Source organism: Microchirus variegatus (genome assembly GCF_963457635.1).
Source record: "Microchirus variegatus genome assembly, chromosome: 1".
Lineage (NCBI taxonomy): Eukaryota > Metazoa > Chordata > Actinopteri > Pleuronectiformes > Soleidae > Microchirus > Microchirus variegatus.
Genome location: NC_139802.1, coordinates 31,320,525 through 31,336,739, shown reverse-complemented (window position 1 = coordinate 31,336,739; position 16,215 = coordinate 31,320,525). Strand labels below are relative to the sequence as shown.

Here is a 16,215-nt window from a genome sequence, read left to right as displayed (position 1 = left end):
GATTAAGAGATTATTGCCCCCCCCCCTCATCATTCCTGACAAATATTTGGATTCTCTACATTTCTAATCCATGCATCATCACTCCTCATTCACTCTTGCTGTTGATCTGTTCATTATTCACCAATAACTTTTTGAACATTTTCTATAACAGCGAGACTATTTTACCCCACCAAAAGTGAATTTGTACTCTAATCTGTGAAAACAAACTGCCGAATATTGGGATTTTTAAGCTCTCTTGTGATATGAAGTATAACGCCTACATTATCCTTCAGTCTGGCGCCTCCTCTACCCTTCACTACTCTTGCGTGCAGTTGAAAGCTGAAAGAGTTAAGAAGATTTGGCAGCTTGGTGAGAGAGGAATATGGCCTCCTATGGCCAGAGGGAGGTGGCTCACTTGGATTAAGTGGGATCGGGAGAGATTACAGCCCTCCTCTTTCTCTCTCCCTCTCTCTCTCTCATGCTCGATGAAAGCACCGTGCTCTGTCCAGTGTCCTGGGCGTATTTTTCAGTGTCCTGCATCCATTAAGGATCTGAAACCTGCAGGATTAAAGGATGCAGCATTCCTAAGGAGTTGGGCATCGAGGTAAAATACATTAACTTGTTTTCTTTTCAAAAAAGTGTAAGGTCTTGAAGAAAGTAGTTGTAATAACAGAACTTTGCTCGATGGGTGGCGACCGCTTAAGTAGCTCCGGTCTGTGTGTTCTGCTCAAAACCTAATGAACAAAATATTTCATCTGAAAATCTTTACTGATATAAATTGTATAATTATTTAAGAACAAAATAATGCAACACCCAATAATGGAAACAGATTCCTAAATTGTTCAGGGCTGGATTCAAAATCACACATAAATTCAAAGATTGTGATGATCAAGTGTTTTTCACCTGAATGCATCTGGACATTTGTTTTTTGGTCCTCTTTCACATCAAATGGACCTAATGCAATTGTTTTTAATAGTATGGCATAAGAACATTGCAGTATTTGAGGTCCTGTCAATAGATTATGCCGCACACCTCTGTTTTCACACTGCAAAGTGCTGCAGAGTGTGTCATTAACCCCTGATCCCATTACACCAACCACTGAACTATTCTGACCTTGTCATGAATGTTTTTTTTTCTTTAGGTTATTTGCTACCTGTACTAATGCCAGTAAAGTAATTATTAGTTATATTATTACATTTTTGTCTGCTTTTAAAATAATAACAAACTTTTTTGTGTTTTGTTCTTTTAAACCTTGAGATTTTGAGATAAGATGTTTCTTAAATTGTCCCACAGTGGGGGAACTTCCCAGTGTTACAGTAGAAAAATTAAGGTTATAAATAATAAATGTATTTATTTTAACATCTATTGACATGCAATATTGGAAAAATATTAAGATAATAAAACTAAAATACTATCAGCAGGATAGACGGTGTGTAACCAGAATACAGCATCAACTTAATATTTACAGTGTAAACAGTGAAGAGGATTTTTTTGTTGTGTTACACAGTGACAATAAAGTGCTTGAATGTTGAATATACATATATATGTGTGTCTAGGTTATTGCCAGTCCTGGTAAAGCGGCTCTGAAGTGGATTTTGGTCAGAGGTCAGAGGTCAGGAGCGTCGTGACCATGAGGCAGGCAGTGGAGGCTCAGGTCTTAAACCCTTACTGTGAACTTGGAGAAGAGGGTCAGTAGGGCGTGTTTGCTTTATTTATAGATTTTACTGAAGTTCTCTTACTAATAAGCCACTGTCTGTGTGTGTGTGTGTGATTTTATAGGCCTGCGTCAGATCCTCACAGATGTGATTGAGGAGGTGAAGCAGTCGCTGAATCAGGACATTGATGGAGCAGAGATTCTCCACAGTTTGTTGAACGCCTCCTGGCTGCAGTCGCTGCTCAAGGTCTGAAAGCTACAGTTCGACGTGGAAATACACTTTCGTAAAAAGAATGATCCTTCTGCTGTTAATAACCACTGTAGTCAGTTACAGTTATGCTCATAACTTGGCGTAAAAATGCTCACTTGCACTACATATTCATTATTGTTGTGTTGCATTCTTAATTTGCAGTCCTTATTCTTTGTATAGCTGCAGTGTTTGTGCTTACATACAATATGTTCTTCCTGCTTTGTATTGCTGTTTATATATCATCTTTAATATTTTAATATATTATGAACATACCATATCTTCATCTATCCATCCATCTGTCTGCCTGTCTATCGAACACTGTTTATGATGACTGTGAACAGAATGTGATGCTTTTTAGCAGGATTTTAATATACAAGAGTGATACTTTTTCTTGAAGTTGCTTTTATGATTACATTTTCACCAATTTGATGTCGCTGTTTTCAGGTTTACGAGTGTCTTGGGAAATTCCTCAGAGATTCCCCGGTGCCGCTTCTGGACTCTGCTTCAGGACTCTCATTTCAGGTTCCTCTCTGATCTGTTTTACATCATTCATGTCGTGCTCACAGCGAAATCTTTGAATTGAAGTGTGATCATGTGTTCATCATCGTGTCTGTGTGCGTAGCTGTTGATCGACATCAGGGCACGACCAGGCTGCTCTGAAGAGGCCAGAGAGCTCTATCGTCTCCTGCGTCAGCCTCACTTACAGGTCATCAAGCACGTCTGATTTCCTCTTTAATTATTTATTTATTTGCTCTCAGCATATAATTTACTAACAAAGAGTAATATGAATTGCTTTAGTCAGAAACCCACACACAGTGGGACAAGATATCTTTGTTATATTTTTGTTTCTTACAGTTTTCTGCTGCATTTTTGAGTAAAAATATTGAAACGATACATAAGTTAAGTGTAAGTGTAGTTTTTGTTATAGTTTTAGTTTTATTAAGTAGTCACAGACAAAACAATACAATGTAATACATTTGCTATGTAATATAATAGAACAGTATTTCATGAAGGAAAATTACAAACTTAATGAATGAATACCATTTAAGAGTTGTATTTCATACCTAGCTGCTTTAGACTTTCTGAAATGTAAACATTCAGACTTGTTAGTGTTTAAAGTTATTATTGTAAATTGAAATATGCATTAAAATTAGAAAAATCTCGTTAAAATTGATGTCTCTGATGTGATCTGCGTGTTTTGCAGGCTCTCCTCTCTGCTCATGATACGGTGGCCCAGAGGGACTTTGAGCCAGTGCTGCCACCGATGCCTGAGGACCTGCCAGATGATGAGGAAGCTACAAGAATTGTCTGCCTGGTCAAAAATAAGCAACCCCTGGTGAGCTACACAACCACTGCTCCCTCATTCGACATTGTTGCATCAGAAAAGAAATGAACGAATGCGAATGCAGTTTGGATTTTGCTCATATTTTCCCTTTTTAGTTCATTTCAGACTCAGTACGTAGGTGGTGAGCTATAAATCAGGGCCATATTTTGATATGCCTTCTTTGTACATATTGAATTTTATTTTTGTTAATCCCTACTCACAAAACACCCATCAGACAGACATCACAGAGTTTAAGAATGGATCCAGAACATAAATTCTAACTATAACAAAACTATACACATTTCTGCGACTAGTGCCTCATTTTAGTAGTCTTTCTCTCCCTAATCTTCTTCTCAAAAAATGTGTTTCTTATCGACTCAACACACACACCTTGATCCTGTATTTAGGTCTGTATACATTACTATATGTCAAAGTTCCTTTATTGAATATTTTACTCTATATTTGAGGGACTAGTCTCACAGTTTTGCAACTTTCAGAGAGTCAAACTGCCGCTGCCCAGTGCTTCTACTCACTGTGCAAAAAAGTCCTTGAGGAGATTTCAAAGTCACTGGGAAACCGTGAGACACCTGAACTGGCAGAGGCCTCACCGAGGCGGGGTAGTCACGGTCCAGAGCTCTGCCGCTCAGAACCAAAGCTCGGACGTTAATGATTTATCTTGGTGGAGTGTTCGGAGAGGCAGTTTCCCTCCAGATGATTTACCATGTCGCACAGCAAGGCCTTGGCAGTCTCGTTCACTTCACTATAAGTCGACGAGTAAATGTGGGCTGTGCTGTGGGAAGCCAATAAGTCAGTGTAGAGTTTGGGAGCAAAGTCTGCAGCGCTCGACACCTTTAGTCTACAGCTCAGTTCTGATGGGTAAGAAAAGACCTGAGCCTTGTTTGAACCAAGCAGTTAAACACACAACTCATCCAAGTGTTGTTTTACATGTCTATGATGATTACTATATGATAACACTTTACTTTACAGTTCAGTAACGACATGGTAGTGGCATGGTAATCATTTTTATACTCGCATTACATAATTTCTAATGCAGTTTCCAGCTTGGACGTGATGATAATTCTGTTGTAATAAGGAGATAATAATACAGTAATGCCACGTTAATGCTCTAAAGCTTTATACTGAGACTGAGTTCATGCTTATGGGCTGCTGTGGGCTGTAGCTGTGATGTAAAACACAACATTCTCATTTGGTATAGACCACAAACTGATCCAAAAAAGAATACTGAATGATTATTTGGACACAAATCACCAAATAAATAATGTCTGTTTTCTCATTGGAGACAATGTTGCAGAAGAGCAAGACAGAGGAAATGAGGATGAGACCACCTCCCAGTGTTGGACCGGGTCCCGTCCACGCCTCAGTAAACCTTACTACTCTAGTATACATGACTACCTTCAGCCTCCACTGCTTCTAAGCCCTCGGATCCGCATGGCTCCCCCAAGTCCCATGCGTCCTCACTGTGTCACGGAGATGCCACCTGTGGAGCTCGCCAAGCAGGAGAGTCTGGATGAGCTCAGGGGAACTGTGCGAATGGCCGCCCGCTCCATGGAGAGCAGCACCAAGGACATCGAGTTCCTGGGGGAGAAGATGGCAGACGCCACTGAACGCATGTCTGAGACAGTGCAGGACCGCTCTCAGGCCTTAGTCCTCCTCACTGAGGCGGTGGAGCGGCTTCAGATTCTCCTCTCCAACACTAGGACTGATATCAACTCACCTAATCCTGAGAAAAAAAGCTCACCAAGAAAAACCGCAACAACTCAAGGGCAACGTCTGTCTCCGAAACACCAAGTTAAGCTCTCTGGATGCTCCCTCCACCTCCCTGGACACCAGCTGCCTGTCTGTGTCCTGCCATGGATCACCTCTCCCCACAGTAAAAACCAGAAACACTGCCTCACCGCGGAAGCAAAGATCCAGGGTTACACTGACAAATGGCCTCGATGAGCCCAAGCAGAATGGTGGCGACTTAAATCCACGGAAGAAGAAAAAGAAGAAGAAAAAGAAGAGGAAGGCATGAAAGATGCTGAAGAGTACCAAAAGCGTCTCTGCAGAGTGGCTGACTTCTAAACATGCACAGTGAGAAAAAGTTGACATTTTTTTCCATCGTCTTGTGTGGACCCTTCCATTCTTTCATTTATTTTCACTCCAGCTTTCGTTTCACCAACCCTGTCAGACACCTGGAGCATTCACCTCAAGAACTTCATTTGTTGTTTGACTGTTTTGGTTGTTTTGTTTGTATAACTGGCTCACATTATAGTCAGTTTGTTTATTCTGTGTCTTTGGTCTCTTTCTCGTCCAGGGAGCGACTATAAAGAGGAACGAGATCACAGGAGAGATATCCATTGCTCGGGTGATTCACGGAGGGCTGGCTGATCGAAGTGGTAAAGCTATTTTTCATGTTGTTGAATTTACTGTATTTTTAATTTACTTGCTTTCAGAGCTTTATCCTAAGCTTTAAAGCCTGATCACAGTTCAGTCTTTGGTGTTTTGTAGCAGTTGGCATCCATAATTTTGCATCACTGCCTTTCCCTTTTTCTATTCTTCTTCCTAATACCATGATATGACGCTCTAATTGCAAGAAAGAAAGATTATTATTTGTTTCCAGTTAATTATAGACATGTTTTTTATCTCACCTGTACTGCAATATTCTCAGTCTTGGTTTCATACTGATAATAATACATAATACGAGAAGAAATTGGTGGCAGAACAAGTTCTGAGGAACTCTAACTTGTGGTTAGGTTAAGGTTAGGGTTATGCATGAACAAACAAAGATGTGTAACCCTGTGTGTGTGTGTGTAGGTCTACTCCACGCTGGAGATCGTATCATAGAGGTGAATGGTTTTCCTGTGGATGGAATGGAGCCGGAGCAAGTTATCCAAGTTGTGGTCGGTCACTGTTATACAAATTCAACTTAACTGCTCCTCTGTATTTATGTAAAATCTAAACACTCTGTTTGCAAATCTGCTAATTAAACCATGGTGTTTTATTCAGCAAGCCAGGTCACAAGGCACCATCATGTTCAAGGTCGTTCCCATCACAGAAAGGCCGGTCCACAACCAGACGATGGTAAATCATCATCTTTACCCACTTCATACTTTAATGTCCTTTTTTCCCCCGCCTTCACATCATCTCCTTCGTCTAATTTGTCTGGTGTTAGCTCTATGTGCGGGCTTTGGTCGACTACACCCCTCAGCAGGACCCGACCATCCCATGTGCCGACGCAGGTATGAGCTTCCGAAAAGGCGACGTCCTTGAGATTGTGGACCAGACGGACGCCCTCTGGTGGCAGGCAATGAAACTGCCGAGCGACGCGGCCTGTGCTGGCCTCATCCCGTCCACCAACCTGCTGAAACGGTCAGGAGGGTTTTCCAGGTTTTTAATTAAAGAAAGATGAGAAATAATGCTGAGACATTTAACGCAGATGTCAGTGAGACGTTATAAAAACTGCCACTGCCATTAACATCGTAAGCAATTAGTCATTTTTAAGTTGTGTATTTTACTAGTTTTCTAAATAGGTATATTTGAGATTGCTCTGGGTGTTGAGATAAATTCAAATCATGATGTTTCTGATTCATGTGAATGAATACAAACCTGAATCCGCTTGTCTGACAGGAAGCAGAGGGAGTTCTGGTGGTCTCAGCCTTATCAGCCACAAACCTGCACTCAGACCTGTAAGTTCATCTAAATGTTTTTCTCTCTTCATCTCTGATCATCTTCTTCGATCTCTGCTTCACAGTTGACTTGTTGTTGTTGTTGTTGTTGTTTTATTCACGCTTACTGAAGTGAGCACAGTGGAGGGTAAGGACAGTTGTCACTAAAAACAAACAAATTATTTTTTTTACATCTTCTCTTCTGCATGTGATTGTTTATTTCCCACCCACAGAAGAAGACATGATGGCCATCGATGAGAAATGTGTTGAAGCAGGTAACATGTCACCTGTCATTGGAAGCTTTTTATTTGCACATCAGCAGCCAGTCTTCAGCCATGTTTTAGCGGAAAATGTATGAATGTCACTGATCACTTTAACGTATGGATTCAGAAACTGAACAGAACACAGCCATAATTCATTTGATTATTTAAACGTTTAACTTTCAAAATGGCTGCTGTGTATTCAGAATCTTTTCTATGCAGACATTTTGTGTGTCTTTGCTGCTTTGTGATTAATTTCTTGGTATGTGTATTTTTCTTTACTAACAGATGAGGAGGCATTTGAATCTGGTAGGTAAGTCTTTGTTGATTTAATCTGGTCTCAGTCTGAGATTTGTGTCAAAAATTACGCTTTGTTTTCTGAACTTGGGTTGTTTTTTTTCTCAAATACTTTTGCTTTCTGATGGTGGAAATGTCAGAGGAGCTCAGAGAAGGTGAAGAACACCTCTTTACTTTTCTTTGAATCTGTTCACTGAACAGTTAACTGGCAGATTATTATCCATCCACTTCCCATTTTTAATCTGTAACTCTCTTTGCTTCTCCTCCAAAAAAACAGAGGATGATTTCAGCAGCAACTCTGAAGGGATCTACTTAGGTGAGTCTTTAGCCATGAGAATTATATAAATAAAATGTAGAACTCTTCTTCATATTGTCAATATTGGTTTTTTTTCTGATGCAGCTGGTTTCAGGTGTAGCATGCGTCTGTGTAGGCTGCGCTCTCACAGCACCACCCAGCCGTCCTGTCAAGCCTTCTGCACCAGCAGCTGCTACAGCGCCCTCAACAGCCCCTACGAGGAAGTGGTACGCTACCAGCGCCACCCACAGGACACTCACCGCCTCATCGCACTCTTAGGTAAGCTGTCCATCCATCTTGTACCTCCACATGTGGCACACAGGCTGTGAGTTTGAAACCTCTGATTTGGAGTGTCCAATTTGCCTAAAGCACAAATTTGCATGTTTTTTGGGCTGTGGGAGGAAACATGAGAACATGCAAAGGTTCTTTTTTTCCGACCAGGTCACAAACCCCAGTCTTTTTGCTGCAAAGGCAACAACCGTGTGGTCTTAGATAAACCAAAAAAAAACATATAAGTAACATCAAATATGGCATTTAAAAGCAAGAATAAAATGTCTTCAAATCAATGTGATTAAATGTGGGATGATGATGAAGGTTTCATTTGTGGAGTGTAATTATTCTATTGTATTATGAGGGCATTCACATGCACAGCATGAGTCCAAGACAAATTTCCCTATGGGACAATAAATATATATTGATATTGTCTGATTGTTTTCAGGTCCGTCTGGCGTGGGTGTAAATGAACTTCGGAGGCGCTTGATTGAAATGAACCCCAACCTCTTTCAGGGAGCTGTACCATGTATGTATTAAATATATATTATAATAGATATAGTACATTTTCATTGTATTATTTTACACTTAAATAAATAGGTACTAAAATGTATAAAAAGACACACAGGTTCACTCTCTGGAAGCACATTTTTTTTAATGTGTGCAAGATAATCTTGTGTCTTTTTCAAAGTGAAACAAAAACACGGTAGTATGAAATATTTATTTTTAAAATTTGAATAATGGGACTTTTCATTTTTATTTTTTTACCAGACACGACAAGAGCACCCAAAGGATATGAGGAATCTGGCAGAGAATATTTCTTCACCAGCCGAGAAATCTTCAGCAACATGGTTTATAACAACAGGTACAACAGTCTCCACTGTGAATTCATCCACTGTACACTTTACATTTCATGACATATATTTCCGAAGAAATTACTACATTTCATACTTTGGCTATTTATTGACCTTTCTGACCTTCTTCCTGTCTATACGATGATGACTCTTTGAAACTAAATAAGCTGGTCCAATTTATGCAATATAACATGTTAAGTACTGTAATTCTACAACATTTATATTTAAATGTCCCTTTAAAGCACAAAACTGATTAATTTACTTTGCACAAATACATTTTGTCCATGGATTGTTTGGGGAATGCATGTTACCTGTTGCCTGTTACACCCACTGAAATGAGAAAACCCTGTCTGTGCACACTATATTATTTGTAATGGTTACATGTTCAACAGGTTTCTGCAGTACGGCGAGTATAAAGGGACTCAGTACGGCACCAGCATCAGTTCTGTGAAGGACGTTTTAAACAGCGGAAAGATCTGCGTTGTTGACATTGAGCCAAACGTAACTAAAATTAAAATCATTCTGTGAAACGATGAAATTAGTTAAAACATATGATCACTCGCTGCTTTAACAAACAACAGCTATAACTCGAGTTTGTTCGATTTCTCTGTCAAGGCCATTCAGGCAGTGAGGACCCATGAGTTGAAGGCCTACATCATCTATGTGAAGCCTCCACCTCTGGAGCGCCTCCTGGAGACCAGACAGGATTCCTACATCACCACAAACTACTATGTCAACAGACCGTTCAAAGTAAGCTCTGTCATGGCAAACATTTTCAACAATGTTTCCAATATAATGTCTGATGATTGTTCTACAACTGATTTTTTTAGTGAGGCCAGTCTAATAAGTCGGTGTGAATTAAACAAATTTTTAGACGTCTTAGGGTTTTTTGATTTGGCAGAAAATCACCCATCATGCAAGTTGTTTAACCGAAGTCGGTCAGAAACAATTACTCAATTAAGCGATTACTAAATTAATCAACTATTTTGATAAGGGATGAGTTGGTTTTATGGTTTTTTTTCTCTGATGTTTTGTGAACAACAGAGTGAAGACTTCCAGGAGATGGAAGAAGCAGCGCGCAAGATGGAGTCCCAATTCTGGCAGTTTTTTGACCATGTGATTGTCAACGACGAGCTGCAGGACTCCTGCATCCAGCTGCTGTCTGCAGTGAAGAAGGCGCAGGACGGGCCACAGTGGGTCCCTGCCAGCTGGATACGACCCACCACCACCGAGTCTTAAGCGAGGACAGAGAACAAAACAGGGATTTGACCCCCATCCCTCAGTAATTGTTGGGAAATAAAATCACCAGTTCGTGTGATCAGTTTGTTTGATGCCTCATTACTAAAAGAAAAAAATCTAAATAATGTAGTCTTGGTGTTTCTGGAATATCATCTGGTTCTCTGAGTTGTTTGAAATCTCCAAAGACAAGATGCAGCTGGACTTAACATTTGTACCTATTTTTAATTTTTTCCCAATTTACTCGTAGCAAAACTAACCATTGTAAGGTCCTAGGCCTGCACACCTCCTCATACGCCTCAACCTGAGTTACTCTGTTCTGACTAACTCCTTTTTCTTACCTAGTGGCTGGTCATAACCCTTTCCTTCAGGTTCTATGTTGCTTGCATTTCCTCTAATGAGCACTATGTTGTAACATTATCTTTAGACAGTTGCTGTACTATCTTTACAAACAGGGACACTTTATTTTCAGTGTTTATGGAACTACTATACGTTGTTATTATTATTGGGTGTTTTCATAAAAAAGAACTATCCTGTATTGTATTTTGTTTAATTTGAAGAACACTGGTCAATTGTTTGACTGCTGTTTACATACATCTGCAATAAAGACAAATTTTTGTTTTTCATTTGTGTTGCATGTTTTGTTTGTTTGTTTGACAAAGCAAAGCAATGGCATTTTATTATATGTACTTTGTGAGGTTAATAAACATTATACATTTGTGTATACGCGGACTTATTGTGTTTTATTCTCGTCTGTGAAATTGACTCTCGTTACTTTCCTATGGGAATGCCATTGTAAAACGCTCTTGTAAGAACTTTTATTTTGAAGGAACAGGAACAAAGTGTTTCATGAAATACGTCCGGGTAGTCGTTTCCGTTTGTAGCGCGAACGACAAAAAGTAATTATTTGTTCGATGTTACCAGGCTGTACCCTCTTATCTATACTAACAGACGAATATTTATTTAACTTTATCGATATTTTAAGGCACACTTTTAAGACAATTCGGGTTATGGATACACGAGGCTCTAAGGTATCTAATGTTTATTTTACCTAAGCCTAGGAACCGCTATGTTGTAGTTTTTACTTCATTGTTGTTGTTTTTATTTCAAGTATCGTCAGCTAAAGGTTGTGCATATATTTTTTAATTTTCCACAGAAATGAATTGTTTTTAAATGTAACTTGTAAACGGCTCATATTCCATGTTATTATTTTTCTTGTAGGAAATGCGACCCAGGGAGCTCCCTCCTCTTCCACCGGTTTGTCCTTGTTTCTTTACAGTTATTTAAACAGAGTATTGTACTGTGTTGGTGTTAATAATGTGCGTCATACAGCAGCAAAAATATCAGTCCCAGTTCCACCCATACATCCTCTGAATATGTGTACAGATTCATCTGAAATCGCTACCTTCCTCTTTCTATTTAAATGTAATTTGAATGTTGAATGCTAAATTAGTTAATTACAAAGACACTATGCTACTATTAATATTATAATAATGTAGTTAATAACAAGGTTTTAGATACTGACATACACCATGCAGTACTTTAGTCAGACGACTTATAAAGTATAAAGTAAAAGCTTCACAGATTCAGCTTATTCACAGTTTTTGGACACAAAATACTTTATTTGGACAGTATAACAGTACTGTGAATGATGAATCATTCCCAATCAACTCCAGTTGAAAGTTATTAGAAGGTGCAGTAAAGTGTGTAAAAAAGGCAGTGTCTGTAGTGAAATTAGATTTGTGCAGATTATTTCTTTAATCCATGTACATGGTGCATAGAAGGAGAACGCAGTTTTACCGATATCTGCCTAAATCACAAGTCTCTCAGTGAAAATGTGACTTCTTTACTCCTTGATAATAAGTCAAATAATGTTTAACAGTTGTTTGTGCTTTTTGGCACAATGTAAAGCATATTGTCATTTGTCAAAATGGTTAGACCAGAGACACAATGACATTTGGAAAAAAAAAAAAAAAGCTCTGACCTCTGCACTGAGTAATCCTCAGTGTGAACACAGAATTAGCTAAGGGGTTTAACAGGCAGGATGTTACATGTTGCTTCACTTCACTCTTACTCGCTTCTTGTGTGAAATGGTAAGGTTTTATTTCATATCTTAGCTGCCTTATCCATGCCGGTTCCACTATTATGCAATTGTCAAAGACCTTACTAGCCTCTTATGGTGTGCTTGATGTTGAATGGTTTGTTTTAAAGAGCGTAAAAATATTGTTCTAATTTCCAAACACATTTCTTATTTTACAACTGGGCTCTTTGTTTTCAAGCATATCTAATTTACCCTAAGTTTGATGGATCCAAGTGCCGTCCTAATCCAATTTCCCCACTGGTTAAGTGTGCGATTTGTTAGTGTTGTCATAGTTCTGAGTGTAGTAGTTGCGCTCTGTCAAGTGGTAAGATTGAGTGGTGCGAAGAGAGCTAAATTTAGCATTTTTACTCTGTTTCTTGTGTAGTAAATAAAAATCCAGGTTTTGTTCATGTTTAAAATACATAATTTCTCTTAAACATTATTCTGGGAAATTAATATTTCTGACTCAGTTTACAAAGGTATGAGGTATTTTATATATTGTTATTTCTTATCGTTCTAATGAAAAGAAGAAGAAAAAGGCAGGAAGATTAGATTAGATTTACACTTTTTATTTTTTTTAACGATGTTACTGAGTCATGGATGATTTTGTCTTTTCAGCGGGGTCCCCGAACACTTCCCACAATGCCCAGGTATGTTTAACATCTTCAATTGTGACAGTGACTGTGATAAAAAAAAAAAAAAAGTTATATAAGTGTGTATTCACCTTCAGTATTCATGCAGGTTTTTCTTATTCTCATTTGTTTTTTTGTTGCACGCAACGCAAAGTCAAGACACGGCTGGTGAGTGAGGATGTTTTGAAAATATGATGATGACATTTTGATTTGTTCAATCCTTCTATATTTTCCATCTAACACTTGTTTTGTTTTCTTGTGCAGCAGAAGAGGCAGCACCGAGACACAGGAAGAAGAGAGTGAGAAAACAGAACAGTGGCGTTGATGATGTGGACGGTACGAGACAGAAATGTCCTTTGTCATCTTAATTAACTTAACTTGATGATTTAGGACAATGATATATTTGTTAATATTTTGTCACACTCTTTATTATAGAGCATTTGTCCCATTAACTGTAGATAAACACTATCTTTTAACAGTTTTGTTGTATTTTCTTACCAAAGCAATGGATTTAACCAACTTCAACATCCATTTCCAGCAAACCAAGGGTTTAAATCACGCAAAAGCTGAAAAACAAAAAAAACAAACCGAAACATTAAAAAGGAAATTAATGTAAAAGTTAGCTTTGTATTATTGAAAACACCTTTTAGAATAAAATGCCTCACTAGTGCCATAAAAGAGTCCTCTGTGATTGCTTTTTAGATCAGCAGATGAAGATGGGAGGTCTGGGCAGCAGGAGAGAATCTGAGGTTGTAGAACAACTTTCCCCTGAACCTGCTCCCGAAGCCCCTCCACAGAGGAGGAAGAAGAAAAAGAAAACACCCACTATTGGTAAAAAAAAAAAAACGAAGTTCTCATAGTCCTCCTTTAATCATGAAGGCTTTTCCAGCATGACAAGAAAGTTCCTGCACATGACATTTAAAGACGTGGAAGTTCACGTTTGTGTCGGGATTTCAGATCTTGAAGATGACCAGGCCGATCTGGTGAGTGGAGATGCAGCGGATCAGACCACAGATGGCGAGGAGGGGGTCAAAAAACCCAAAAGGAAAAGGTAAGAGACACTGAAAACAAAATAGGTAGAATTATTAAGACGCATCATAGCACTACATGTTATATCTACTCACCATGGAGGACCACAGCTATTTGACTTTGTTATTCAGTTATTTTTAAGTTATTTTTTTGTTGCAGTCATGTTGGACCATGAAAGCCATAGATTAGTACATTATTTGAAAATGTTTAGCATTTTTGCTTGAAAACAATTATCAAATTATTTGTTTATTTGTGAACTCGTAAATGTTTTACTATATTCCCTTTGTCACATTTTTTTAAATAACCTTTATTCTTGCAATTTTAGGAAGCCAAAAGTCGCTGAGGCACAGCATCCTGAGGTAGAATTAGAAGACATAGAGGAGGACGATATTATCACTGACACCCCTCCTCCACTCTCCCAGCACTCCCTGTTCTCAGCCCCCCAGGGTCAAAGCCAGCCAGTTGGGAAAGTCTTTGTAGAGAGAAACAGTGAGTGACAACCAAAGAGGAAGATGTGGCTATGGTTGCCAAATTTAAAGTGGTTGCACTGAACTGTGTGTGTGTGTATATGCAGAGCGTTTCCAGGCTGTGGAGCGCTCAGACTGGAGGAAGACCAGCAACCAGATGGACCACATGACAGAATTCCACCACATGCAGCCTCTGTGGAACACCAGAGATGTTTCTGTCAGAGTGCACAGAGGTTTCAGGTGACTGGAACATTTACATGAGAACATCATGCCATCTCTGCCGGTGTCATCTTTTTGTAACATCGTTCCTCTCCGTCTGCTGTATCCGCTTCAGAGAGTTTGGTCTCATCTGTCAAGGTTTCCTGGCAGGTTTTGCCATGTGGAACACCGTGGTGCTGTACTTGTGGGCTGGGCAGCATCTCACTGCTCTATCTAACCTGCTGGAGCAGTACCACAGCCTTTCTTACCCCTACCAGTCGCTGCTCTACATGCTGCTCGCCATCAGCACTGTGGCTGCCTTTGACAGGTAAGGATCCAGGATGGCTCCATACCACTTTTTAGTATCCAACATGATACCAATAATGCAATCTTGAATTTCTACTGATACTGTTCCTTTGTGTTGCATTCTCTACCTGATATGAAGTGATCACTACTCAAGTAGAATCTTTCTTCTTTGCTCATTTTGAGAGCGTTTTATGAACCAGAAACTGGAGAAACTGTTGCAGGAATCCCTGACATTTCCTCGACTTTTTACTGTTGGATTGCCTTATGCTGTTTTCTGCTATGTTTCGACTGTAATTCCCAATCATGAAACAAAGGCAGTAAAATCTTTGTTTTGTCATTCACACTGTGTGTAAACACTCTGCTCCTCAGAGTGAATCTGGCCAAAGGCTTCACTGCCATGCGAAAGTTCATCACGCTGGACCCTCTTGCTCTCGCTGTGTTTTGTGAGTACACAATAAAGTGTTTTTTTCTTCTCAAATGAAATGTGTTTGATTTCATTTCACATGTTGTATTTCCCTCGCTCGTGCAGTGTATTTCTCAGCGCTGGTACTCTGTTTGAGCCAGCAGATGACGGCTGATCGGATCAACCTCTACCCGTCCTTCAACACAACGCTGTGGTGAGCTCACCATTTTTAATGCCCGGTTTAACTTTTTATTGTGAATCAGGATATGAAACCTGAGTATTTTTCTTCTCCAGGCCTCCGGGATCAGAGCACCAAATCCTCCACCCATGGATGACGGTCAACCTGGTGGTGGCGCTGCTTGTCGGCCTTGCCTGGATCTTGATTGCCACACGACCTGAGACTGACTACACTGAGGGTGAGAGACAATAATCTGCATTTGTGTTTTGAATAAATAGGAAAATCTAAATCTAAACTTGACTGTTTTGTCCTTTTTCCTCAGATAATCTGATGACCATGGAGATTGAGCTGCCCAAAGAGGAAAAATCAGAAATGACTGCCTGAGAAGCTTCAGCTCTGTTGTCATTTTGCACATGTGAAATATTTGCACTATATTTTTGGAGTGTGTTTTTTTTGTAGTATTTTTATATTTGTAAATTACTGTATAGTCGGGGTTTTATTCACCAAATCCACCATATTTTTATTCACCTTTATGGGGTGACCAGCCAGAACCTGACACTTTAAACTCTCGAGGATCATTTATTTTCTACAATAATTATATTGTATAATTATACATTGTTGAAATAAATAAATTCCATAGAAAGAGATAATATTCATGTGACATGTTCATGGTATTTGATGTTTGGATTTTTGTATTATTTTAAGTGAGGACATTATTGTTCTGTTGTTTGGAGGCCTTTTCACAAAAGTTGTCCAAATAAAATACAATAAAAGCAATAAAAATTGACCTCAATAAAACACACAAGTACATTTCCTAAGCCCTTTGTGAATGCCA

General features: G+C 39.2%; 2 protein-coding genes across 2 annotated transcripts; both read left to right on the top strand.

The window, feature by feature from the left end:
• The first annotated feature begins 165 nt into the window (after positions 1 to 165).
• Positions 166 to 10,171, top strand: mpp4b (MAGUK p55 scaffold protein 4b). Its single transcript, XM_083899394.1, has 22 exons — positions 166 to 583; positions 1,536 to 1,667; positions 1,759 to 1,880; positions 2,328 to 2,405; positions 2,506 to 2,589; positions 3,088 to 3,219; positions 5,525 to 5,606; positions 6,025 to 6,110; positions 6,217 to 6,291; positions 6,383 to 6,579; positions 6,838 to 6,896; positions 7,009 to 7,023; positions 7,109 to 7,150; positions 7,424 to 7,444; positions 7,573 to 7,587; positions 7,710 to 7,748; positions 7,833 to 8,006; positions 8,446 to 8,526; positions 8,769 to 8,862; positions 9,244 to 9,352; positions 9,467 to 9,601; positions 9,896 to 10,171. Exons 2-22 carry the CDS (start codon positions 1,610 to 1,612, stop codon positions 10,088 to 10,090), a joined length of 1,893 nt encoding a protein of 630 aa, XP_083755520.1. The 5' UTR covers positions 166 to 583; positions 1,536 to 1,609; the 3' UTR covers positions 10,091 to 10,171.
• An 878-nt stretch (positions 10,172 to 11,049) lies between these two features.
• LOC310937318 (transmembrane protein 237B-like) lies at positions 11,050 to 15,764 on the top strand (the record flags this gene model as incomplete). The annotated part of the gene is made up of 14 exons (XM_083901548.1): positions 11,050 to 11,118; positions 11,309 to 11,344; positions 12,786 to 12,817; positions 12,954 to 12,967; positions 13,064 to 13,135; positions 13,502 to 13,630; positions 13,757 to 13,850; positions 14,154 to 14,317; positions 14,403 to 14,535; positions 14,630 to 14,821; positions 15,169 to 15,242; positions 15,329 to 15,416; positions 15,497 to 15,618; positions 15,703 to 15,764. Exons 1-14 carry the CDS (start codon positions 11,098 to 11,100, stop codon positions 15,762 to 15,764), a joined length of 1,233 nt encoding a protein of 410 aa, XP_083757674.1. The 5' UTR covers positions 11,050 to 11,097.
• Positions 15,765 to 16,215: the final 451 nt, after the last annotated feature.

Excerpts from the sequence above, each read along its gene's own strand:
- mpp4b (XM_083899394.1), top strand. The coding sequence starts at position 1,610 with ATGAGGCAGGCAGTGGAGGCTCAGGTCTTAAACCCTTACTGTGAACTT. Across the intron at positions 6,111-6,216 it reads AGCAAGTTATCCAAGTTGTG|CAAGCCAGGTCACAAGGCAC; the intron begins GTCGGTCACTGT and ends TGTTTTATTCAG. Across the intron at positions 9,353-9,466 it reads TTGTTGACATTGAGCCAAAC|GCCATTCAGGCAGTGAGGAC; the intron begins GTAACTAAAATT and ends TTCTCTGTCAAG.